General features: G+C 43.6%; 1 protein-coding gene across 2 annotated transcripts; it reads right to left on the bottom strand.

The window, feature by feature from the left end:
- Positions 1-273: 273 nt before the first annotated feature.
- Positions 274-25,252, bottom strand: FBXO40 (F-box protein 40). Of its 2 annotated transcripts, XM_039543399.1 has the most exons (4): positions 25,036-25,252; positions 6,416-6,445; positions 3,435-5,330; positions 274-577 (listed from the first exon to the last, which is right to left on the bottom strand). In XM_039543399.1, the coding sequence occupies exons 1-4, from the start codon at positions 25,042-25,044 to the stop codon at positions 380-382; spliced, it is 2,133 nt and encodes a 710-aa protein (XP_039399333.1). In that variant the 5' UTR covers positions 25,045-25,252; the 3' UTR covers positions 274-379. The 2 variants fall into 2 exon arrangements, with proteins under 2 accessions (XP_039399333.1, XP_039399415.1); XM_039543481.1 differs by lacking the exon at positions 6,416-6,445.
- Positions 25,253-25,851: the final 599 nt, after the last annotated feature.

Here is a 25,851-nt window from a genome sequence, read left to right as displayed (position 1 = left end):
TCCTCCCTCAGGGAAAAAGTATGGTGGCAGTACCTTTCCCCTGATTTCCAGACTGCCAACTGGCTGCTATAAACCAGTACTCTTATCATTGCTTGTTCCAGGTGGCTCTATTTAAGAGCAAGCATGAAACACAAAAAATAAACAGAAAACCTGTGATATCAGCAATCAGCTAAATGAAGTACTGATCTTATTTTTATTTTTTTTAGTATTGCTAAAATACTGAAGGGAAATGATGCAACATATTCCAAACAGAACAGCAAAAGGTTGATTTTGTGTTACCAAAGGGAATTTTCTTATGGGATCCCCACATAATAATCTCTACAACTCAGATCCCAATACTCCTCTGAGAGATCTGGGGGAGGAAGCTAGGAGGATGTATTCAGGATCCATGCCTGAAGGTTGAGACCAAGCTATCTTGAGCCCGCTTTCGGGGTCCACACATGCTGGCCAGCAAGAATGGATCCTTCTTGTGCTCCACATCATAGAATGGACAAATCTTCAGGTGTTCAGACATGGAGGGAACGTCACTGAACTGCCAGTTGTTAACGGGGGAGAACAGGTTGCTAAACTGCCAGATCTAGTATGTGGGAATAAAGGAGAGAAGACTGGAGCATTAATTAAAATGCAAAGAGGTTTTACAAACACATTGATGTTCTAATATTACAATGGACTGTCAATACTCTTAATTTATTGAACTGACTAATGGAGTCATGATAGCATAGGATTGGTGTAACAGTGGACAATCAGTGGACAATGTCTTTATATACACTGTCTTATAATATCTCTCTTTGTGTAAATACATACCTATGTATCCCAAACAAAAAGTAAAGTAAGGTTGAGAGTATACATGAATAACTTATAGGTTTGAAAAACATTAGATCAATGCTATAATTATTCCAAAACCAAGCACTATAAATCTAAGAACTTCGGAGTTAAAGTTATGTGTAACAGAAATCCAAACAGGTGAAGTATTAGCCAATACATAAATACACCATATTACTAGGTATTATACATAGGGCTCCATGTTTGTCACAAAGGTTGCAGAAGTCGCTGATTCTATGACTACCTGCGACCTCCAGAACTTCTGCAGCAGCTAGTGTGGCTGATCCCAGAGCCGTCCAAGCAGCTGGCCCCAGGGGCCGCCTGAGCAGCGGCCAGTGCAGCTGGCCCTGGAAACTGCCTGAGCGGCAGTCCTGGGGGTGTTGGGAGCAGCCGCAGCTCGGTGGTTCCTGGCAGTGGTCCTGAGGCGGCCGGAGCAGAGTCACAACACAGCAGTATGGAAATTCTGGGACAGTGCTAAATTCTTAGCCACCCATAGGAAGCACCAGAGAATGAACTGTAATTAAAAGCAGGTTCCTGCCTACCTAAATTATACTAGGGCTGTTTTGGCCCCTGATCAGCCTAGAACTGGAAGGTGGTTTAAAAGTTCACCCTCTCCCTGTATTTGTTAGTGAAGTGCTGGTGAAATGTGCCAGACTGACAACTCTGTAAACTTATGTCCTCTGTCAACAGTCCAAGAGTAGCAGAACAGCAGCAGTGTGAGGTCCCATCCCCAAACCTTGCGCTCCCTTCACCAATCTCCCTCACTTCTCACCTGGAGGAGTGAGAGAGGAATTCCATTAATAGCTTCACAGATTTTTAAGTCCAAAAGGGACCACTGTGATCATCTAATCTGCCCTGCATTGCCATAAAATTTCACACAGTAATTTCTGCAGTAGGGTGACCAGACATCCCGATAAAATTGGGACTGTCCCGATTTTGAGCAGTTTGTCCCACATCCCGACTGAAGTACGGTTGGGATGCCATTTGTCCCAATATTTTGTTTCGGGCGTTTTTTTTGGTTTTTGTTTTTTTGTTACACTCACTTGTCCGGGTCTTCGGCGGCAATTCGGCGGTGGGTGCTTCTGTCTTTGGCAGCAAGACTTATTACCCTCTGCTGAAATCCCGCCGAAGACTGTCAGCAACTGAAAGACCCTCCACCGAATTGCCGCCGAAGACCCGGATGGGTGAGTGTAACAATTAAAATGGCGCTCCCCCTGCAGCGGTCCCGATATTTTACAGTTAGCATCTGGTCACCCTATTCTGCATAGAGCCCATAACTTGTGACTTGTGATTTAAAGATTTCAAATGATCAAGCAGAATCCACCACATCACTTGGTAAGTTCTTCCACTGGTTGATTCCCAGCTATTAAAATGTTGTAACTTATTCCTAACCTAATTCCAATTTGCATTTGGCTAGCTTCAACTTCCAGCTGTTCGATTTCGTTATGCTAGATTAAAAAGCCCTCAGCTCTTACATATCTTCTCCCCATATAGGTACTTGTTATAGACAATGATCAAGTCACCTCTTAAACTTAACAGAGCTCCCTATGCCTCTCACTCAAAGGCAGATCTTAAAACCTTTTTGTGGTTCTTCGCTTAAACCCTCACCCATTTTTTACGTCCTTTTTGAAGCACAGACACGAGACATGGACACAGTGCTACTGGAAACAATGTGGTGGTAATCCCCTGCTTGCCATATACATAGGTAATATAACGTCCCTATTTCTACTCGAGATTTCCTTTTTTATACATCGAAAGTTCACATTAGCTTTTTGGACAGAGCTTTAAACTGAGATGAGAGCTCATGTTCATTTGGTTATCTACTTTTACGCCTAAGTCCTTTTCAGAGTCACTGCTTTTCAAGATGCAGTCCTCCATCCTGTGTGACCCACACTCTTTGTTTCTTGTATGACCTTGTACATATAGTCATATTAAAGGGCTTGTCTGCACAATGTGTTAATGTGCAACAGAGGGGCATAAATTCTAATGCGCACCAGCATGTTTGCAGACTAACTGGCTCATGTGGACCCTGTTGGGACACACTAAAGTTCCCTAGGGCACTCTGATGTAATCCCGTTTCAAACAGTAATACATTAACGCACATGAGAGAACTTTTAGTGCACACCAGCAGGTTTCACACTGGCCAGTTAGTGTGCAACAAGCTGATGTCCATTAGAATTTACATCCCAGCTGGTGCAAGCTAACACACCATGTAGACAAGCCCAAAGTTTTAAACTTAGAAGTGAAACTTCCTATCCCATGCTTGATACTTTATGCAGCCAAGTCCCAACAAAGCAAATTTTCATGAAAACCCTGTAAATTCCAATCAGTGAAAACATTAGGAGTTGATGTGAAAATCTGGGCTCCCTTCACAGTCACAGTTACTTGAAAATATTTTACTTTTGCCTTATGAAATAGGATGTGGTTGTTTCAGGCTATCTTTAAACACTGTACACAACCCAAAAGAGATACAAGTCTAATTTCTAAAAAGTTCTGTGTGACCTTTAAGTGTCAGGAAAGCTCAGTTCACATCAGAGTCACGTCTTGTGTTATATTTTTAATTAGACGATCCTGCAAATATCTTTTGTTTCCCAAACACCACTGTCACTTGCCTTTTTGCGAGCTCTCCATGAAGTACCTCCATGGGAATATCTTTTTTTCTCCCACAGCAGGAGGACCATCCCTCTCTCTTGAAGTAGAGTGGCACAGATATCCCTCATCAGTACAGACACTTGGGACAGCTGAGACAAGCTGAAGCTGTCCAAGAACCCAGCAATATACTGTAAAAGTTCCAATGGAAGGCTGCTCAGGGATTCTTCATTTTTTCCTTGATTACTTGTTGTAAAATTGCATTTCTGTATTTCAGAGAGCACAGGATCAACTTCTGGTTTAATAGCAAATGTATCAAGATGCTGGCTATAGATAATCTTTTCTTTACGACTAGCAGGGTAGAAGCGGTTTTGAACAAAAGTACATCCCAAGTAAGCAAGTGGACAACGATGTTGGAACCATCCATTTAGACAGAACTGGATATCAGCATGAACATTCTTGAAATGTGAAGGAAACTCATCCCTCCTGAAGAAGTGATTGCAAGTGAATGTGAAGGCTGAGCAGCTTTTGTTATGTCTTCTAGTAACACACTCAGTATGAAGCTCTACATGGAGTTCTGGTGGGCTTTTTATATCCAGAACATCTGCTAGAACAGCTCTAGAGGAGAAGGGTTCCACCTGAAAGTTGTATGTTTGTGTCCCAAAATCCATGAACAGTCCATCAATATTCTTTGCTTCGGAGATCTCATGACCTTTCAGTTCCTTTTCCAATGCACACAATAGTGTACTTCTGGCTGTATCTGATTTAGGAAATTCCTCAAGGCTTATTTGCAAATCTGAAGTATCCACTGACTTATCCATCGTTGCTATCTTGTATGCCAAGGCATCTCCAACTCGTGCTCTTTTGCCACGATAGCTAACCGGCACTTTAAAGGTGCACACAGTCTTCACCTCGTGAGCCTCCAAGTTCCCATACACAAAGTCTTTCTCTCTTGGTGTGCAAGCAGCTAGCTGACCAAAATGGATGAGCATTCTCCCATGATGCACCAGGTACATGTTATAATCCGCTGCGTTAACTTCTTTTTTCAACCTCTCCAGGATCCCATCTTGCCAAGGAGCCAGACCTGTCTTTTCTGCACCTGTATTCACTTGATTATTTTTGTTTTCTTTTGGTTCTTCCACAATAGCTGCTTCCTTTGTCTTCTCTTTGGGGTTGCCATCACAAAGATCCTGTCCTGTTTTCTTGTAGCTATCCCCTTCCTTTTTTTCTGAGTTTGCTGAAAAGTCTGTTGCCTTCAGTGCTGAAAGCTCTTTGCTAAACATGTTCTCCCAGGCTTTGTAACTTACTAGATCTATCCCCTTCTTATCCTTTGCCAAATCCTCACGCTCCTGTTGGGTAAGCTCAGCAACTTGGCCATCAGCTTCTTTAGAATCACATGCTATTCCTCCAACGGCTCCTTCTTCCAAACCTGCAGCTCCAGCTATTGGTTCTTCCATTTTATCATCTTCTCTCCATTCTGGAAACAGCTGCACCATTTTCAGAGTCCTAAAAAGAATCTTCTGATCTCTGAGGGCTAGGGCTGTATCCAGACACTGCTCATTATGTGGCTCCTTCATAATGTTCTTATGTAGAATGGTTTCTGAGTCTATATTTGGCCAGCGATTCCATTCCATAGAGCAGTGGACAACACTGGCTGGACAGACTTGAAGGTGCTTTGCCAGCTTAAAACGGGCCATGGAGAAAGGGCAGCCATAACCTGCGTTGAGGCATGACACCTGCTCTAGGGGACATAGGAGTTGGTGTTCTTCCTGTTTACACATATGAAAGGCAGCTCCACAGCGTGAATGGCAGTTGATCACTAAGCAGGAGATGGTGAGCTCGATTGGGACTTGGCATTGCCGGTTGAAACATTTCTCACAGTGCTTGTGCTGTCCAGGGCTGGCTTTCTGAGCCCTGCCCTATGAACATCATAGATAAGAGAAGACAAAAAGAAAACACAGTTATTGCCTAAAGAAGCATATTGACCACAGACGGAAGTTGCTTGACTTCTACATGCCAAGTCTAAAATGTCATTCTAGTCTGAAAAGTGATTACATAAAAATGACACCTGCTTACATATCGGATCCGGTCCTTGTATGTATCAAAGTCATATCTGTTAATAATGGTAATGTAAATAAACCATTACTGCTCTTTACTCTTGTTAGTCCAGCGGAGCAGCACAGCTCTGAAAGAGTGAGCTGCATTCTAGTCTTCCTCGTGCATCAGTAACAGAGTTGTTTATTAAATTCCAATCAGTTGGAGGTAAGGTGTGAGAAGGTTCACAGTATATATTTGAGCTCTACTATAAATCTTCCAGCGAAACCAAGGAAGGCCATATTTGACATTTCTGATATGCCTAATCATGGCTGCTTTTGCTCAGGCTTGCTTTATTTTTTAGAACTTACAAAAACCAAGCAGGTTACCAGGCTACTAGTTTTGTATGAAATGAGCTGCTTATCTACCTTTCTTTTATGATTGTGCTTTCAATTAATCTCACAGCTGTAAATTAAATGAGTTTAGTCATATAAAAATAATTATTTGTATTTGTGTAAGACCTTTCCAGAACAGTTTTCAAAGTGCCTTGCAAACAATTAATGGAGCATGAAAATAATTCTAGGAGTCACCTATTATTATGCCCTTTTACAGATGGGGCAACTGAAACACAAAGATTAATGCCAAGCACAAACAGGCCCCATTGATGTCAATGACTTATCCCAAGGAAGTTGCTGAGACAGGAAGAGAATGCAGGACTTCCCCTGCTCTAGCCACAAGACTACATTTCAACCTGGTTCATACCCATATTTCATTTGGGGAGGGAAAAAGCCAATGATTAGGAGGAACTGTAGTTAAATCTATAAACAGTTCCCTTCTTTTCTTTTGATACATAACAGAAATATACAAAGTGGGGGGACCTTTTATGTTGTCAGGATGAAGAAAAGGATATGGACAATTTTACTGGTAGTGTCTTACAAGGAAATCACACTTCCTTCCCAAAAGCACCTACCATAATTCCGGCAGACTGTCCAGTTTGTCTCTGAGGAAAAAATGCAAATAATTAGTCAAATAATGAAGACTTCTGGGTTTCAGTAAACTAAACAAATACAATGGTGACAATGCCCCTCAAGAGTAGTGCTAGCCTTTTGGCTGTCCAAGGTGGAAAATGTTTTCAGCATCCCCACTGCCCCCAGAAACCGAGCTATAATAACAAACAAACAAATAAATAAATAAAAATAATAATAAATAAAAATTATGAAAACTGAGCATCACAGCGGTCCAATGCCCCCTGGAAATTGAGGCTCCAGGCAACCACTGTGGTTGATCACCCATACAACCAGTGCTGGTGCTGAGATGTTAGTGTTTTGCATTACTATGCAAGAAACTCAGATTCTACCATCCTATCCCCAAGAACAGCAGATGCCTCACAGAAAGTGAGCTCAAGTCCTGTGGGAAGAAATGATACATAATGCTGCTTCATCCACATGCTTTGAATCTTGTAGTTGGTGTTCTTCCCCACAAAGAAGTAGCATTTTCACAATTAGCAAGAGGGAATCAATAAAAATACTAAGGGAAGGAAATTGATCTAGATAGGACACTGCTTGGTGGGATCTATAGTCACTACAGTACATACAACTATAATAAAATTTGGCCCTCAACATTGGTTCTCATCACCTCTTCAGCTTAGATTCTCAACTCTCATGGGATCTGCAGCACTGAACTAGTCCGTTGTTGTCTCTGGCAGTGACCAATACCTGTTGATTCAGAGAGGTGAAACCAATACTGCATGCTAGAAGAAAAAATTCATTCTTGACCCTCTGCCTTGTGATTAACTTACATTCTGAATCATTAGTCCTGTTTACCCAATCTGTGTCAGCACACAGGGAAAGAGCCAGTTTTAGCAGATTTATAAATTTAGGTGTAGTTTATTAATATCTTTTCATTCCTACAAAAGTAGAGATGAAATAGTTCCCTCATTGGCAGATGTCACGGGGCCAATGGCCCTTCAGAAGAATTAGGGCCTAACTGGCCCAGGAAAACTCTGCGGGCTACAACTGAAAGCCACCAGGTGCTCCAAGTGGTGCCCTTTTAGCTAATTAGTAATGGAGCAGCTGAGCTAGACACAGAGGCAGCTAGACCACTATAAAGGAAAGGTTGCTGAAAAGGAAGGGGGGGGGGCAGAGAAAGGAGTTCTGTTAGGAGAAGTGATGCAGCTACTGCAGGCTAGAAGTGAGCCGTTATGTAAGCAGGTGAATGGTCCCACTATTGTGGGGAACTTTCCTGGCTTATACACTACCCAGGTGGAACGGGCTAGCAAAAGGATCTGAGTCCTCGCTCCCGCTCCCTGTACTCAGAGGTCTGCCTGACCTCAAGGGTTCCCCCTCTACTCTCCTGTGTGGCAGAATCCTCATAACCACAACAAGGCTGGGCCCAGGATTCCTGGGGGACTCGACCCTCAACCTTGTCGTGGTCACTTAGGACAGGGGCTAGGGCAGGGATGGCCAACCTGAGCCTGAGAAGGAGTCAGAATTTACCAATGTACATTGCCAAAGCATCACAGTAATATGTCAGCAGCCCCTCAGCAGCTCCCACCACCCGCTCGCAGCATCTCCCACCCACCAGCAGCCCCCCAATCAGCACCTCCCCGCACGTCCCAATCAGCTGTTTCATGGGGTGCAGGATGTTCTGGGGGGGAAGTGGAAGGAGCGAGGGCACGGACGGCTCAGGGGAGGAGGCAGGAAGGGGTGGAGTGGGGGCAGAGCCAGAGGTTGAGCAGTGAGCATTGGAAAGTTGGCGCATGTAGCTTCAGTCCCGGAGTTGGTGCCTATACAAAGAGCCACATATTAACTTCTGAAGAGCCGCATGTGGCTCCGGAGCCACAGGTTAGCCACCCCTGGGCTAGGGTGTCCCCACTCCGGGGTGCTCCCTCTGCACTGGATGTTGCCTGACCCACTGATCATTACATATAGTTCAAAGAAAATACAATTTATTAAACAGCAACTAATGTAAAAAAAAGAAGGAAAAAATAGGAAAAGTTAAAGGAAAACACATAACCCTGCCATAGATGCTGGAACTAGGATTGAGGGGGATGCTGCAGCACTCCCTGTCTGGAAGTGGTTTCCATTACATACAGGGTTTAGTTTGGTTCAATGGCTCTCAGCACCCCCACTCTGTGGGTACAGGGGAACCACAAACAGCGTCGCAGGAATGTAAAGAAAGTTCACAGTCTGTTCCTCACACATTCCAGGCCTACTTCTCAGGCCCTTGCTGTGCTTCAGGGATGCCATGGGTTGGACACTTGCTCTGGTGGTGGCCACATGCCCTCAGGATTTAGGTGACAAGACCCTTCTTCCCAGCATTGCCCCAACCCCATCGAGGTTATGCTCGCCCTCCAAGTCTGTCCTGCAAGGCCTCTTGGCTGGGGGCATCTCCCTGCACTGGGCCCATTGCCCATGGTCCCCCCCCAGTTTCCCCAACTGCTCACTGCACCTGGCTTCGGACTGCTCCAGCTCCTGCCTCAGCCCCAGCCCCAGCCTGCCTCAGCACTTCTGCTGCTCTGCCTTCAGCGCAGCCCCCTGGGCTGCTCCTCTGGCCCCAGAGGCTCTGGTTGCTGCAGCTCTGCTCCCAGAACTGACCTGCTCCCTGGGCTGCTTCTCTGGCTCTCTTTGGCTGGCGGGGCTCTGCTTTTCAGCTCAGCTCAGGCTCCTGCTCTCTCGTTAGCTCAGCCCCACTTTGTCTGACCCAGGCAATTCCAGCTCACACAGAGGACAGGACCCCCTGGCCTCCTGACTCCCTCATTAGCCTGCCCACCCTGTCAGCCAGGCTGACCTCGAGCACTGGCCTCCATCATTGGTACTGATTTCCCATCAACCCTTCCCCTTTCTTTTGGTAGTGGGAGCTAGCCAACTAGTGCCCCCCCCAGTGAATTTTAGTAAGGGGCCAAGAGTCCCCTTAGACATAGGAAGCAGGGTAGGCCGCTGTGAGGCCAAGCCCTGAAGGAGGGCTTGGAGCTGACAGTAAGAAGCCCAAGATAATTGTCAAGATCCCAGGAGAATGGAGACAGTGGCAGAGCTCTTCTCACTAGCCTCTGGGAAGACAGCTGGGGTGAGTCTCCAGGCCAGAGACCTACAGATGGAAACTGGCTTTGGGGAAGGGAGCAAGATGGAGAGAGCGAGATCTGGTAAAGAAACCCCAGGGGAGCAGAGTAGACTCCTGTGGTGGAAGCCCTTAGTTAGGCCCATGATGGATAGAAGAAACCCACAGGGAGCAGGTTAGTCTCCTGGGGGAGAAGTCCTGGGATAGAGCTTGTAAGTGGGAACAGGGAGATCCCCAGAGGTAAACTGCCAGAGCCCTTGGAGGAGGGAGGTAGTATTGGGAATCCTGCTGTGAAAGAACTAGCCATTAGTTTAGCCCGAGAGGGGCTGAAAAATAATTATTACTTTGAATTGTTTTTGTTTGGACCTTTTTGATTCTCTGAAAGGGGACTGAACTTGGCTGGAGGGCTGAGCCCCAGAAGACCTGGTCAGAGAGAGATGGCCTCCAGGAGGTGCCAGAGACAGGGGCTCCTTGCAATATCACAGCCTGACACAAGAGGGTGCTACAGGTGGTGCACAGACCACTTTACAGCAGATTATTCTGTAATTATCAGAGGGGTAGCCGTGTTAGTCTGGTTCTGTAGAAGCAGCAAAGCTTGCATCCGAAGAAGTGGGTATTCACCCACGAAAGCTTATGCTGCAAAACATCTGTTAGTCTATAAGGTGCCACAGGATTCTTTGCTGCTTATTCTGTAATTGTCCATTATGGAGTTTCCTATATCTTCCTTGGAAGCGTCTGGTACTGGAACAGGTGGACCAGTGGTCTGATCCAGTTTGGCAGTTCCTAGATTCACATACTATAGAAGATGAGATGTTTCTTTCATCTTTCTTGGAATTTAGTTTTATCTATATTTGAAGTGCTCACAGGAGCAAGAGACACCAACCCATTTATTTCTCACTGGCAGCAGCACTGCTATGCTAATTCTTGCCATATTTCGCTGCAACTGTAATCTCTGAAAATAGTCTCAGCCATGACTTGCATAAGGTCACAGGAGGACTGGTGTTATACACCAATAAAAACAAACATATGAACAATGCTTTCCACAGGGAGACTAAATCCAGGTCAGGAATAATTGGTAGATACATATATATCTGAATGGGGACCAAAGCACATAAGCATCTATGTCAGTAATAACCTATGCAGGTCTCATCCTGTCCCCCACCAACACAGAAAGTTCTTTTTGGAACGTTTCTGGGCCTGATCTTGCTCTCACTTATACTAGGGCAAATCAGAACTCCATCAAAGACACTGGTGTGAAAAATTGGTGTAAGATGTTTTCATTAGAAGAAATGGAACTGAATCAGATCTGTGTCTTAATATTGGCCCATCCTTAATTTTTGTGCTTTTCTATCAGAACAATTATTTTACACATCTTTCAGTGTATATCAATTTTTTTTCAATTTACAAGACAAAAGAGGATTTTTTTATAATTTAGCCACAAACTCCACCAGGAACTTTCAAGATGTTTTTTCCCCTCTCTCCTTGTACATCATTTTATTAGTAAAAAGAAGCTCCATATTCAGACAATAGCTGATGATGTTGTTGCTGATACCCAAGGCACAATAGATCTCAGCTCATTCTCCAGTAGCTATATCAGCTCTGAAATGCTAACAGGATATAAAACTTTTTTTGGCAGTAAAGTCTGAAGATAAAATTCTAAGGCACACTCAGTAAGGACACACTTAAATAAGGACGCAGTTTTCTAAACCTAACCATACTTAAAATTTAAAATGAGTTTTATTTCTCAGGTTCCTTCCAACTGGCAAATAATTACAGAAGAGTGGAATAAAAAATTAAAAGTTTACTTGAGCCATGCTCAAACTAAAATGGAGTGAGAGGATGTGTGTCAGTGGCCATGTTCTGTCCACTTTGGTAACTAATATTTATTTTTAAATTGTCATGACAGTAAACCAAGAAGGGTTGACAAATATACAGCTGCTATTTTAGCAGCAGAGTTGCCTGTCTCTGGAACAAGTCTATTTAGTGTCAATAACACATAGTTTATAAATGAATTATAATTTTTTTTCGTTTATCCTAAATTAAATCAGCTTTAGTTGATGGACCAAAAGTGGTACATTTGTTTGCTATGTTAGCTACGTGTGGATCACTGATAACTTAAGACATTGAGCTCATATGTCAAATCCAAGATCTTACTGTAAAATCTTATGAAAATTCTCTTTTGAATAAAAGTGTAGCACTATCATCTGAAATCTGATGGCAAATTAAGAGAAAATGATCTTTCCAAAAACTTATAGCATGATCATCAATTCTGAACAGTCAAAAGAAAGTTTGTATGACAGGGTGTACGAGGCACTTTGAGGCCCTCTGCTGGAAGCCTCTTGGTTCAACCACACCTCACCCCAGAAAAGGAGCAGTGAAGATGGGTCCGCCAGGCCTGCCTGGAGAGGATGCAGGGAGGCAGCCAATCAGAGTGCAGCAGGCTCAGTTAAAAGGGGCTGCGGGGCCTGAGCAGATGTGGATCAGTTGCTGTCTGACATCAGGAGGGGGAAGAAGGACTGGAAGGCAGTCAAACTCTGCAGGGAAAGTGGTATGGGACAAGGTCCTGAGGGAATGGTGAAAAGGAAGGGGCTACATGAGAAGTGGAAACAGCTTGGGGCTATTTGTAGGGTCACTGGTTTGGGACCCTGAGTAGTGGGTGGGCCTGGGTTGCCTCACCAGCGTCTCTCAAAGTGGCCAAAGCCCAGAGACGGCAATCAGGAGGGATAGCTCAGTGGTTTGAGCATTGCCCTACTAAACCCAGGGTTGTGAGTTCAATCCTTGAGGGGGCCATTTAGGGATCTGGGGCAAAAATCTAGGGATTGGGGGCAAAAATGTTTCTGGGGATTGGTCCTGCTTTGAGCAAGGGTTGGACTAGATGACCTCCTGAGGTCCCTTCCAACCCTGGTATTCTATGATTCTATGAATGTAGGGCTGGGGCAGGGGTTTGGGGTGTAGGAGGGGGTGCAGAGTGAAGGAGGGGGCTCAGGGCAGGGGATTTGTGTGTGGGGTGCAGGAGGGGTTCAGGGTGTGGGCTCTGGCCTGGCGCTGCTTACTGCGAGTGGCTCTGGGGTGGCAGCAACATGCGGCAGGGCTAAGGCAGGCTCCCTGCCTGCCCTGGCCCTGTGCTGCTCCTGGAAGTGGCCATCACATCCGGCAGTGGTTCCTGGGGGTAAAGTGGGGCAGGTGGCTCTGCTGTGCACTGCCCTGCCTGCAGATACCACCCCTGAAGCTCCCATTGGCTGTCGTTCCCTGTTCCTGGCTAATGGGAGCTGTGGGGGGCGGTGCCTACAGGCAAGGGCAGCACATGGAGCTCTCTGCCCCCACCTCTTCCCAGGGGCCACAGGAAGTGGTGCCAGCTTTTTCCAGGAGCAGCGCAGAGCCAGGGCAGGCAGGGAGCCTGCCTCAGCCCCACTGCGCCATGGGGCTGCCAATCCCACAGGCCATACTGAAATCCCTGATGGGCTGGATTCTCCCCCCGCAGGCCATAGTTTGCCCTCCCCTGATATAAAGGGTCAGCCTAAACTAGCTAAGAAGTCCCTCATTTTGAACCAAAAACTGACATGAGGCGATACACAAAAGGCAAACCTTGCTGGAAGGGTTTAAAGGACTGGAACCTGCCAGGGTCTCCATCTGGAAGATATTAGCAGGGAGGAATCTACAGACAGAGCAAGAGAAGCTGCAACTAGCGAGGGTAGACATCATTTTATGATGTTTCGTCTGTAATGCTTTTTCCTAAAATAAATGTACTGTGCTCTGTGAAAGCTGGCTGGCCACTGGTAACCCTGAGAGAGAACAAATAGCCAGGGCTGGACTAAGGTTAAACCTGCTAGAACAGTCACTGAAGTAGAGGCACTGCAAGCCTCAGCTGCTGGATTGGAGGGAGAGTGTTGTGATATCTGCCCATACAGAAGTGAAGGCTGGAGGTGTAAGACTTAAAGGGGCACCCTTGAGGAGACCACAAAGGAGCAGCTAACTCCAGAACTGAGACAGTAATTTCTAAGTAAGCTGTTTTTTAAAATGAAAAACAAATGCCGTTCCTTTCCTTAGACCCAAAGCACAGACCTCGACCACATGAAAAACTGAGTAAATGAGAACAATAGCAGGCTCTGCATGAACCAGGCACAAAAAGGATGGGACAGACTTTGTCAGTAGGAGTCCCAGCTAGCTATTTGCTAGACAGCAAAGGAATGCAGTGATCCAGAAATTCTGGGTTCAGTTAGAGGTTCTGGAGAGGAGTGTTCTCCTGAATGTTATAGACCCTTTTGCCCCTATACCCCAGCTTCCATCCCTGTTTCTAGTCCTCTTTATTCTCTCCTTTGAGGCATGTTCTTCCTTGGTTCCCATTTCCTATCCCCAGCTATTGTCCATGTTAGCACAGCCCCTATTATCCCTTCCCCTCAGCTTATGCCCTGGTTCCCTTCTACTCCTATTACTTCCAGCCCCACCTCTGTTCCTCACTTCTCATTAGAGACAGGCTGTGCGCTCCTTGTCTTACATGCTGCTTGGGCATTGCCAGGGCACTGAGAGCACAGAAGAGACAGACTCCCTGATCTCAGTTCAGGTGCCTGAGTAGTAAAGAGCTCCGTACATTCCACCACCAAATAAATTGACAGGTTGCCATGTCCCCTTTTGGTTTGATCTAATTTCTGGACATTTACACACATGATGTGGCGACCATTTTGAAAATGTTTTTTAATTTTTTAATGGGAAACATTAGGACTGCTTGGGTATTTTTCACATTTCAAGACATTTTAAAGGTTAGAATAAAAGACCCCCCCTTTTTTTTCCCTCAGGAGAAAAGCTTTTTATACATTTTAAATAGTTTAGCAAACAGAAATAATGTGTTAACAGGCCTTTTTAGAGAAATATTTGTATACAGTTTTTGAAATAAAGGCTTTAAATATTAGTTATAGACAGTGATGAGCTGCCAAAATCTTAACAACCGGTTAGAATCATAGAATCATAGAATCTCAGGGTTGGAAGGGACCTCAGGAGATCATCTAGTCCAACCCCCTGCTCAAAGCAGGACCAAACCCAACTAAATCATCCCAGCCAGGGCTTTGTCAAGCCTGACTAAAAAAAAAAGGGGGAGGGGATTCCCCACTACCTCTCCTAGGTAGGTTCATTCCAGTCTTTCACCACCTACTAGTGAAAAAGTTTTCCTAATGTCCAACAACTCTCTCTCTCCCTCTCAACTTGAGACCATTCTTTCTTCTTCTCTCATCTTCTACTACTGAGAGAACTCTCCATCCCATCCTTTTGGAACCCCCCCCAAGCAGCAGCATCCCCAAATCCATCTTCTTCTTCTCTCTTCTCTCCTATCCCTCAGCCTCTCCTCATCTCTCATGTGCTCCTCAAGTCATGCCTATTTGTCCCCCTTTGCCCTTTCTCTCTCTCTCCTCCTTTTATCCACATCCTTCTTGTAGTGTGGGGCCCAAAACTGGACACTGGTTCCCTATAAAAAGTTTTGATTTAAGGGAGGGAAGCGGGGGAGGGGCAGGGGGAGACATACTCATGCGGCCAGGGGCCCCTGCAGGGCCTGGGGAAAATTGCCCCCCCCAACGGCCCTGGAGCTTGCAGCGCCCCCCCTTACCTTGCCTGCAGCTCAAAGCAGCAGGACAACTCAGGAGCTCAGCTGAGTTACCCAGCTGATGCCGGCGGCTGGCTACGCTGCAGCTGGGGGGAAACAGGGGAGGGGCTGGGGGAACCTCAGCCTCCCCAGCTGGGAATCCTGGGAGCAACAGGATGGTCCGGCCTGCGGACTGGAGTTCTTTGCCCACCCCCTGGCCCTTTAACAACCGGTTCTCCACGGAGGTCTAATTTTAGCAACCGGTTCTTGGGAACTGGTGGGAACTGGCTCCAGCTCACCACTGGTTATAGAACATCTATTTTTAGAAAAAATAAAGTTGGGGTTGGGTTATTCATGACATTAAGTGAGAGAGGCTGTAGAATAGCCGAGAAAAGCAAAAGCCTTTCAGCCTGTTATAGAAAGAGAGAGAAAATCAAGTGAGAGCGGCTACAGAGAGTTTTAAAATTACAGGAAAGGAAGAAAAGCCTGTGTTCCTGACCAAGCACCAGAGAGAAAAGAAAATTAGTTTACCCCTTTAGCTGCCCCTAGTCAAATGCTAGTAATTTCAGGACAGCCTTGCAAGCCACACCTCTTGCTTGAGTCAATCAGAAGCTATTCTTTACACATGTTCTAAAACTGTCTTTTTCGGAACCAATTACAATGCACCAAGGGGTGTGGTTCTGGACCATTGGCCTGTTTAAAAAAAAAAAAAAAAATCTCTTTAAACAAATGAATGAAAAGACTGACACTATACATAGAAGTTTTTGTATAATATACTAGCCTTTTTTTAAAGTGTTTACTTGCTTTTTAAAGTTTTGCCTAAAGAAAAACTACTCTAAAACGTATTACTTGTAAACTGTAAAGAAAGCATTAGATACTTTATAGAATATGTATAACATTTTTAAGAGATAAGAAGGCTATTTCTTCCCCACACCCTTTCTTTCTGAAATGTTTAAAAATTTAAATGTTGTTAAACCATATAAAGTTTGTTAAAACTTTTAAAAGTTTAACATGGGGAAAAAACGCATTGATCATTTTTGACTGAGATGAAAATCCCTGCGACAGGACATAAAGATCCACCTTTATAATCTAAGGGATGTTTTGTGGAGATTTAGCAGGAAAAAATGTTTAAGATACATTACCCTAGCATTTCAAAAATAGTGTTTGTTTATTTTTAAAGTGATGCATCTTAATTGTAGGACTGGAAGAGATCTCAAGAGGTCATCTAATCCAGTCCCCTACACTCATGGCAGGACTAAGTATTATCTAGACCATCCCTGACAGGTGTTTGTCTAACCTGCTCTTAAAAATCTCCAACGATGGCAATTCCACAACCTCCCTAGGCAATTTATTCCAGAGCTTAACCACCCTGACAGTTAGGAAGTTTTTTCTGATGTCCAACCTAAACCGCCCTTGTTGCAATTTAAGCTTATTGCTTCTTGTCCTACTTTCAGAGGTAGACCAAATGCTATCTGTCTGTATTACAAACTGCAGCCCAGGAAGCAAATTACTATCATTTTACCAGTTTCTGCCCTTTTGTTAACAATACTAAGAAGTACCCTGTGGGGCACCCTGTCATCATGTGGGAGGATTTTGGAGATCTCAGATAGTCCATTGGTGTGATGTTCCCCTCTGGTGTTATCTGGACTGGTGATCTGCTAGGTCACTCCAATCCTTGATTCTGGGAGCCAGCCTTACCCTGCTCTGCTGCGAGAATCCCCACTCCTGAGCTGTTCACACACAGCCTCTAGCATGTAAGCTGCTCCTTGGATTGTGCAACTGAATGACACTAGCCAATATCTCCGGTCCCAGACACGACCCTAGGAACCTCCGTCTTGCAGTATCTAGTTATGTCCGTTGGATGCTGCAAGATTATATGAGTTTGTCGATTTAACAAATAAATTGATACGTACAAGGCTTGTTATCCCAAGGGGAGTCTCTGACACTCTTCAACCCAAACACACTGCTTCAGGTAGAATAAACAAACAGATTTATTAACTATAAAGATAGATTTTAAGTGATTATAAGTCAAAACATAACACGTTAGATTTGGTCAAATGAAATAAAAGCAAAATGCATTCTAAGCTGATCTGAACACTTTCAATGCCCTTACAAACTTAGATGCTTCTCACCACAGGCTGGCTGGTTACTCTTCAGCCAGGCTCTCCCCTTTGATCAGCACTTCTGTCACTTAGTGTGGTGTCTATAGATATAGATGGAAGAGAGAGGACGAGCGTGGCAAACGTCTCTCCCTTTTATCATGTTCTTTCTCCCCTCTTGGCTTTGCCCCTCCCCTTCAGAGTCAGGTGAGTATTACCTCATCGCAGTCCCAAACTGACCAAAGGAAGGGGGGGCGACTCACTCAAGAGTCCAGTAAATCCTTTTGTTGCTGCCTAGGCTAGCATCCTTTGTTCCTGTGAGGCTGGGCTGGGTTTGTCCCATACATGCCCTGATGAGGTGTGAACTGCCTCTCTCCTCTTGGAGAGTTTTTGCCTGGGCTTGTTTTAAACCATGAAGACACATTTTCAGCCTCATAACTATATACATATTATAATCTATAACATTATTATAACATTGCTGCAACAACAATGAATATAGCATCACTATAACAACGTTCAGTGCATCATGAGCCTTCCGAAGACACCCAACATGACAAACTTTGCATTGGATGCCACACAAATCATTTTACAAGGATGAACATGGGGGTGCTGGGTGTTCCCCTGAGGTCAGAGCATCACAACTGGTATTGCCAAAGTTAAAGTGTACCCTCCAAGAAGCCTGCAGTTCCTTGCCCTATTATATAGGGTTGATGGTAAAACAGTATTCCCCCATGTGCCTGTTGTGCAGAAACAAGGTGAAAGGAACCCTGCAGGCACAGTCAGGAGGAGAGGGCTGTAACAGGGACATGGTGCACGATAGAGCTGCTGGAGGCTTTAGACAAATGGTACAAGATCACTGAAATGTATGAAGTCTGGCACTTTAACTGGTCTGATGACACAATGTTTTCAAACTACATTAAAATGCACCTCAAACCGAAACAAGAGGATTTTGGTTTCCTTCACTGGCGTACGGATGAGTTGAAAAAACCCCAGTATGTTACAGAGTACTATGGAAAAGAAGTCATGCATTTACATCTAAGCAAGATTAAAGAGAACCCTGCAAAAAGACAAATCTCAAAGCTGTTTTTAAATTCCTTGTAGGGAAAATTTGGCCAGCGAAGAAGTCTAACAGCAGTATACTGACAGACCCTGACAAGCTCATCAGGTACATCTTTGCGTCTTATTATGAAGAGTCATCATGCAAGTTTATCAATGATGATATGGCCATAAAAGCAACAAAGAATCCTGTGGCACATATAAGAGAACAGACGTTTTTGAGCTGTGGTGAAATACGGGCTCATGCCGCTCAAAATGCTGTGTGTTCTTCTATATGCAGGCAGGATTTTGCTGCTTGCTATCCCCCTAACAACACTAACCCTCCTCTCCTTGATATGGCCATAGTGTGCTGGAAGTATGCAACAGAACGGTGCACCCATTCCAGCAACACTCTTGTGTTCATAGTGTGCTTCACCTCCATTTATGCCAGGCTAGAGCTCTACTGGCTGTTAGATCGTTTACAGGAGTGTTGTCTGTACTATGATACTGATTCTGTGATTTTTGTGAGTAAAGAAGGGGAGTGGAACCCATGCCTAGGGGATTATTTAGGTGATCTGACTGGCAAGATACCACCAGATGAACATTGTGGAGTCTGTATCTGCAGGGCCTACAACATACAGGTATACACTAGCCGGAGGTAAGGCCTGTACAAAAGTAAAGAGGAGCATGCTGAACATGGGGAATACTGAGAAAATTAATTCTGGGAATTTAAAGCTTTCATGCAGGACTACTGTTTGAATCCTGAAGGGGAGGACCTAAAAGAGACTGTGATACAGCAGCATGGGATTCTGAGGATGAAAAAACACTGGTTGATAGAGACAAGAATTCTTTAAAATACCCAGAAAGTCATTTACGATAAAAGAACCCTCAAGGCAGATTTTACAACCTTGCCATAAAGGTATTGATTATTATGCAGAATCACATCTAATTTGTCCATCCTTTTTCCTATTTGCTTTGTGGCCCTTCAAATTCAGGAAAATTCTTTTAAAAAATTGTTAGAAAATAGTAATAGACAGTTTGCATGCCTGAAATATTGTTAGGTGTTAGAGTTGTTGGTAACAGTTGTATAAAGAGTTGTTATATGTATTTCCATATGTCACATTTTTGTACGGTTTACCTGGTACTTTTAAGAATGAATAAAAACAACATAGAGTCCGGTGGCACCTTAAAGACTAACAGATTTATTTGGGCACAAGCTTTTGTGGGTAAAAAACCTCACAGACTAACACAACTACCCCCTGATGCTTAAAAATTAATGTTTATTTCCTAGTAATAAAGAGAATATGGTGATTATAGATGTCCTGTTGGAATCTGCTTCTGAAAGCAATCAAATCAAGAAAGCCTTTACAAAATACATACGCCTCAGGAAACTAAATATTATGTACATTGTGCAAAATGTGTTTTTTCCAGGGAAAAGAGAGCCATACAATTAATTGAAATATAAAATACATGATTCTCTTAAAAAACCCACTAAATAAACAGCAAGTTGCCATGTTGGCATGTCAAATGTACCCATGGTAAGACACAATTCTTTTTGGAGGCTTTTAAGGATGCTACTAAAAAACCCTATGGGCACCTATTGGTGGATTTAAATGCTTCAACCTCCAAATCCTACAGGTTGAAAATAGGCCTTCCCCCTCCTGAGTAGTCCTATGTAAACATTTTGAAAACAGAACATAAAAAGTAGTATTTGTTACCAAGCCCATACCATTTTAAGAGGCAAAATACCCCTTACAAGTATGTTTAGCCATGTGTGGAGAAAGCTGGTGCTTTGAAAACTGCTTATCAAAGCCAGACCATAAATCTTCAAACTCACAACATGAAAGACAGGTCTGGTCATGTTGAAATGTGTTTTGGACACCTCTGGACATGCCTTTTTTTCCTTTTACAAACTGCGCCACCCTGTGGTCATTTTCTGCTAAGTCATCTGTATAAAATTTTAAAATCTGATTAACAGATAACACCTTATTATATTTCTTTAAATATATATATATATATATATATATATATATATATAATGACAACCACAAGTTACCATGAGGAGGTCTTGTAGGTGTTTCTGGTGAAACACAATATTATCAGAGTTATGATTCTAAAAAAAGTCATGGTAGTTTTAGGAATCCATAGGAGTTAAAACAACTTGCCTGGGTTTCTTCTGAACACATGCTAGTGCACCCAAAGGCAATTCAGGCTTCTTGGAGTCTGTAGGTGTCTTGCAAAAGGTCATGATCACAACCTATAGGCTCCCAGTTTAAAAGGTCTTGCAAAAAAGTATGTTTTTAAAAATGGTTCAGGAAAATGCAATTCTAGGACGTGTCTAAAGAATAGCTTCTGATTGGCTCAGGCAACAGGTGTGGCTTGTCCATGCTGACTGTCCTGGAATTACTGGCATTTGGCTAGTGACAGTTGAAGGCATAAGCTACTTTTCTCTTCTCTCTGCGGCTTGGTCAGTGACATAGGCTTTTCTTCCTTTCCTGTTTTAAAACTTTCTCTGCAGCCTCTCTCTCTCTTGCTCTTGTAATAGTCTAGAAGGCTTTTGGTTTTCTCACCTGTTCTACAGCCTCTCTTTGTGTCTTGTTTAATCCAACCCCACTTTATTTTCTCTACAAATGCATGTAATGGTACCAATATTTAATGCCTTTATTTCAAAAACATACCATTATTTTTCAGACTTTATTTCAAAACAACCTAAATCCATAACATTATTTCTGAAATTATGTTTTATTACTAATATTTAATGTCTTTACTTCAAAACTGCATTAAAAGTATTTTTCTGTAGAAAGGCCTATTGACACATTTGTGTCTTAACACTTTATTTCTCTGTTTACTAAACTTTATTTAAAGTGTGTAAAAAGCCCATTTTCTTCTGAAAAAAAACTTTTTTCTTCTAACCTTTAAAATATCTCTAAATGTGAAAAAACCCACATTCAAGCAGTTCTAACGTTCTCTATAAAAAATAAAAAAGCTTCAAAATGGCCACTGCATCAAATGTGTACATGGCCAAAAATGAGACCAGAGGGTAAGACATAACCCAAAAAGCGGACACGGAAACCTGTCAAAATGTATATGGTGATGAAAGGAATAGAGGTTTTTACTACTTGTCTGGCACCACAATAGCACCCCCAGCCTGCAAGGACCAGTTGCAGAAAAAGTCCTGGTCAGATAGAATCTTTGGCAAATAGTGCTCCCAAACTCTAATAAACCCCTGAGGCCTTGTCTACATTACAAAGTTAGGTTGACTTAACTACATTACTCAGGACTGTGAAAAAATTTGCTCCGTGCAACGTAGTTAAACCAACTTAATCCCCAGTGTAGACACCGCTAGATTTATGGAAGAATTGTTCTGTTGACCTACTGCCTCTTGGACAGGTGGATTTGCTATAGCAATGGAAGACACCCTTCTGTCTCTATAATATGTGTCTTCACTACAGTGACACAGCCGCCGCACTGCATCTGTGCCACTGTAGAGTTTCTAGTACGGACATGCCCCCAGTGTGTGCAAACTGCTTTTTTTCCCAGAGGCTTATAACTTGACCAAGTTGTGGCAGATTATATAGGGATGACAGAAGGCACACCTCTGATACCAGGGTGACCCCCCGCTGTCAAACTTAAAATTCCTGTTCTACAACATTCAGGGGCTTGAGCTTCTCAATAAAACAGCAATAAGAATTTTTTTTTAACATTTATATGAATCTAACAAGAATATTACCAAGATTTTTTTAACCTTGTTTCTAGGGAAGAGGCTGACTGGTTTTGATTGAAACAAAAACAAAACAAAACACAAACAAACAAACAAGCTTAGCCTAAGCCAGATACCGGCATGGAAAAGTTTGATCCAAACAGTTAAAGTTTGGCAGAGTTATTAATTGAAAATGCACTGTTAACCAACTCTAATTATAGGTGGTGCTACTGGCTTTGCCTATATTTATGATGTTACCTTTAGAATCTAAATTGGGCTAAAAATGTGAGGCTTTGCATTATGGATATAGAAATGTCTCCCAACAAAACTAACTAAAATGGATAAATCGTATGAACGGCTTGCTCCAGGGCACCACAAAGCTACTCCTACAGAAGAGCCAGCCGGAGTCACTATCTGATAGGACTAGAAGCAGCCAAAGCAGGGATTGCTGCTCTGTGAGGAAGGGGTAAAATGGGCCCAGCCGCTGCCTTCCATCCCCAAAACACCCTCCTGGACTCAGAACTGTGCAGGGGAGACCTTTCTTTCCACTGTGGGGGCACTAGGACCCAGGCAGTGCCTCCCTTCCCCAGCACCATGTGAGCTGCAAAGAGGAGTCAACCAAAGACTCCTGTAGGGGCAGTAGCAGCTAAAGCAGAGACTTTGGGTCCCCTGGACATTCCAGTCAAAACTGCAGAATGTTCTGACTTTCTCTGACCTGTGCTGATTGGCTGTTTGCTCCAACCCTCCCTGGGGTCTGTTCACCTCAGCTTCACTCCACATCTTTCCCTCTTACTCTCCCCTCCCTTTCCTTTCAGCTGATGCCCCATCCCCCTAAAAATCATGGAAGTGACATGATTTTTGCTGCCATCACGTTGCTCACGCTGCTTGTGTGTTATACCCTTCTCCCATCCTGTGTCTGCCTGGTCTATTTAAATACTATTGTCTTATTGTTTCTTTGTACTCCACCATCAGTCAGTATCCGTCTGTTTTCTCTTGTCTTACACTTAGACTTTAAGTGCTTTGGAACAGGGCCTGTCTTTTTGTTCTGAATGTACAGAGCATAGCACAATGGGGTCCTGGTCCTCTCCTAGACACTACAATAATATAAATAAATAATAATAATATTCCTGACGCTTCTCCAGCTCCTCATGTATCTGGATGTTTTCTAAAATTCCATTTTCAAAACCCTTTGAAAATTACAAAGCTTGAAACTCCAAAGGGCCCTTCGCCTGTCTGTTTCTGCAACCTCATGAAAATTCTAATTTAGAGAGGGTTTGTGGATTTTTTTAATCTCAATTAGTGTTGTAACTCTACTGATTTAAACTGAGCTAATCTCAATTTACGACAAGGTAACTGAATTCAGAATCTGACCCTTTAGAAAGGAAAAGTGTTTTGCCATTCACATGTCACCTAACCAGCACTGTTCAAGAAATGGTGCAATTGTTCTGATCCCTTAAAAATATTCACATTTTGTACAGATCATGAGAAAAAAACAATAAAGCTTAAGACCAATATTTTCAGCGGTGATAAGAAATCAAGCACAAGGGGCTAGATTCACAAACCTAACATTTAGGCACCACTGAGATCCTCAAAACCCCTGCTCAGCTGCCACCTAAACTTGGAGGCACCCATTCCCTAGGTGTCACTATTTCTGTGGTATAGTCCCTTAGGTGCCTACATTTCCACAGGTGGTTCTCAGAACATGCTTACTGGTTCAGGCCCCACACTAGAGATGGCTTGAAGCAGCCAGAGCAGGAATATTGGCAAAAAATGTGTGTGTCCCAGAATACCCAAAAGCTCAGGCTTACAGCACTCACCCAGGACATGGGAGACCTGTTTTCAAATTTCTACCCTGCCTGGTTTGGAGCAGGGACTTAATGGGTCTCCCACCACCCAGGGGAGTGCCCCAACCAGGCTACTGGGTATTCTGGGGGTTGGTCTCTCTCCACTGTTGCAACTGTTCCACTTTGTGTTAAACAGTTAAATATTAATTGGGCCAAAGAGAAAAAGAAAGAGACTGACTTGATAGCCAGGTGGCTAGGGCACTCAGCTAGGCCATGGGAGATTTAAGTCCCTGCTCCAATGAATTAATTATTTATACAAAGTGGACAGCTTGAACAGGAGACTGAGAATAACCTGGTGGCTAGGGCACTCACTGGGGATATAGGAGACTCAGGTTCAAGTCTCTGCTCCAAATCAGGTAAAGCAAGTATTTGAAAACAGGTTTACCTACATCCCAGGTGAGTACTCTAACCACCAGGCTATTGGCTACGATAGCATGGAAGTCTCTCTGTTTATTCTTGAGAAAGAGATGACCTTGCTTAGGTGCTTATCTCCATGGCTGTGAATCCTGAGCAGAGATAGGCACCCAAAGACCTACGTTGTGTCTAACACTGGTTAGGCCTAACCCCTCTCCTCAGCATTTTCTACTGGCTGTCTGAGGTAGCTACCCACTCAGCTTGCTGGCTGCTGTGAACCCCATTCTTAAGCACATAACTCTCCCCATACACTGTGTAGGGAGCCTGCACCCCTCATGCAGGGTGAGAAGTCCACTGCCCAGCAAGTTACCTAAAAGTTAGGCACTGCACCACTGAGCTTTGCAGTGCCTAAGTCTTTGTGGATCTAGGCTAAGGTACCTCACATTAAGCATCCAAAAGCAGGGCCATCTAGCATGAGTGAAAAAACCAGGAGTACTTGTGGCACCTTAGAGACTAACAAATTAATTTGAGCATAAGCTTTCGTGGGCTACAGCCCACTTCATCGGATGCATAGAATGGAAGGTATAGTGAGGAGATATATATACATACAGAGAACATGAAAAGGTGGGAGTTCCCTACCAACTCTAAGAGGCTAATTAATTAAGATGAGCTATTGTCAGCAGGAGAAAAAAAATGTTTGTAGTGATAATCAAGATAGCCCATTTAAGATGGTTTGACAAGAAGGTGTGAGGATACTTAACATGGGGAAACATAAGCGAACACTTTTGAAAAATTTGGCTGTGAGGTTTTTTTTTACTCTAGCCACTGAGGTTGTTTTGTAGATTTTTACCTTGATTAAGGCTTGGCTGTGTAGTATTAGCATAAGCTTTGATTAATAAAAAACAAGACTGTTTCCTATTTGTAAAGCCTTACCTTGATCATACAGTCGCTGTGATTGTATCCAAGACACTTGTTCTCTTGGTTTTTCTCAGCTGGGTTGAAGTGAGGTGATTAGGGATAAGTAGAAGGCAAGAATGGGGGGCGAAAGAGCAAGCCCAAGTAGAAAGGTATATCAAGTGATTTTGGATGTTAAAAATAAAACTAGCACACTGAGCCATGTGACCACACGGCTCAGCTTACAGAGCTGTCCTTCCACTGTATTTATTAACAATGTCATTGCTGGAGTGATATTTAATTAAAAAAAACAGGAGAAGAGCTGACTCATTTCTTCAGTACTGGGTGCTTAGAGAAATGGACAATAACATTTCTCAGAGTTTCCTAAAGTACTGTACTGTAACTTTTTCATGTTTCCTGGAATTCTCCAATGAATATCCCTACTCCTACACCTTTAGAACTTGATTTCTTACTGCCCAAATCATACTGTGCCTTTTACTGGCCAAGTTATCACTATGTCCTCTGATCCTATTGCCGTGAACTCCAGTAATAGACACTACGGGCTTGTCTAGACTACACATTTTGTCGATACAATTTATGCCGACAATCAAAAAACGGTATAATTACATCCCTTGTGCATGTTCACACAACACTTCTGTCAGCAGAGCACATCCACAGTTGGTGCTCTAGCATCAACAGTGAGTGCAGTGCATTGTGGGTAGCTATCCCACAGTGCTACTTGCCACCTTTTGCCGCTAGGAGTTGTGGGAAGGCGGAGTGGATGGCAGTGCATCATGGGTGCAGGATCAATGTCCCATGATGCAGTTTTTTTTCCATCCCATCATTCCATGGGTT

The sequence above is a fragment of the Mauremys reevesii genome, linkage group 1 (assembly GCF_016161935.1).
Source record: "Mauremys reevesii isolate NIE-2019 linkage group 1, ASM1616193v1, whole genome shotgun sequence".
Classification (NCBI taxonomy): domain Eukaryota; kingdom Metazoa; phylum Chordata; order Testudines; family Geoemydidae; genus Mauremys; species Mauremys reevesii.
The sequence above is the reverse complement of the archived record's forward strand: the minus strand, read 5'-3'. Positions and strand labels throughout refer to the sequence as shown.

Excerpts from the sequence above, each read along its gene's own strand:
- FBXO40 (XM_039543399.1), bottom strand. Across the intron at positions 5,331-6,415 it reads GACAGTCTGCCGGAATTATG|GGCAGGGCTCAGAAAGCCAG; the intron begins GTAGGTGCTTTT and ends TGATGTTCATAG. Across the intron at positions 578-3,434 it reads CATGGAGAGCTCGCAAAAAG|ATCTGGCAGTTTAGCAACCT; the intron begins GCAAGTGACAGT and ends CCCACATACTAG.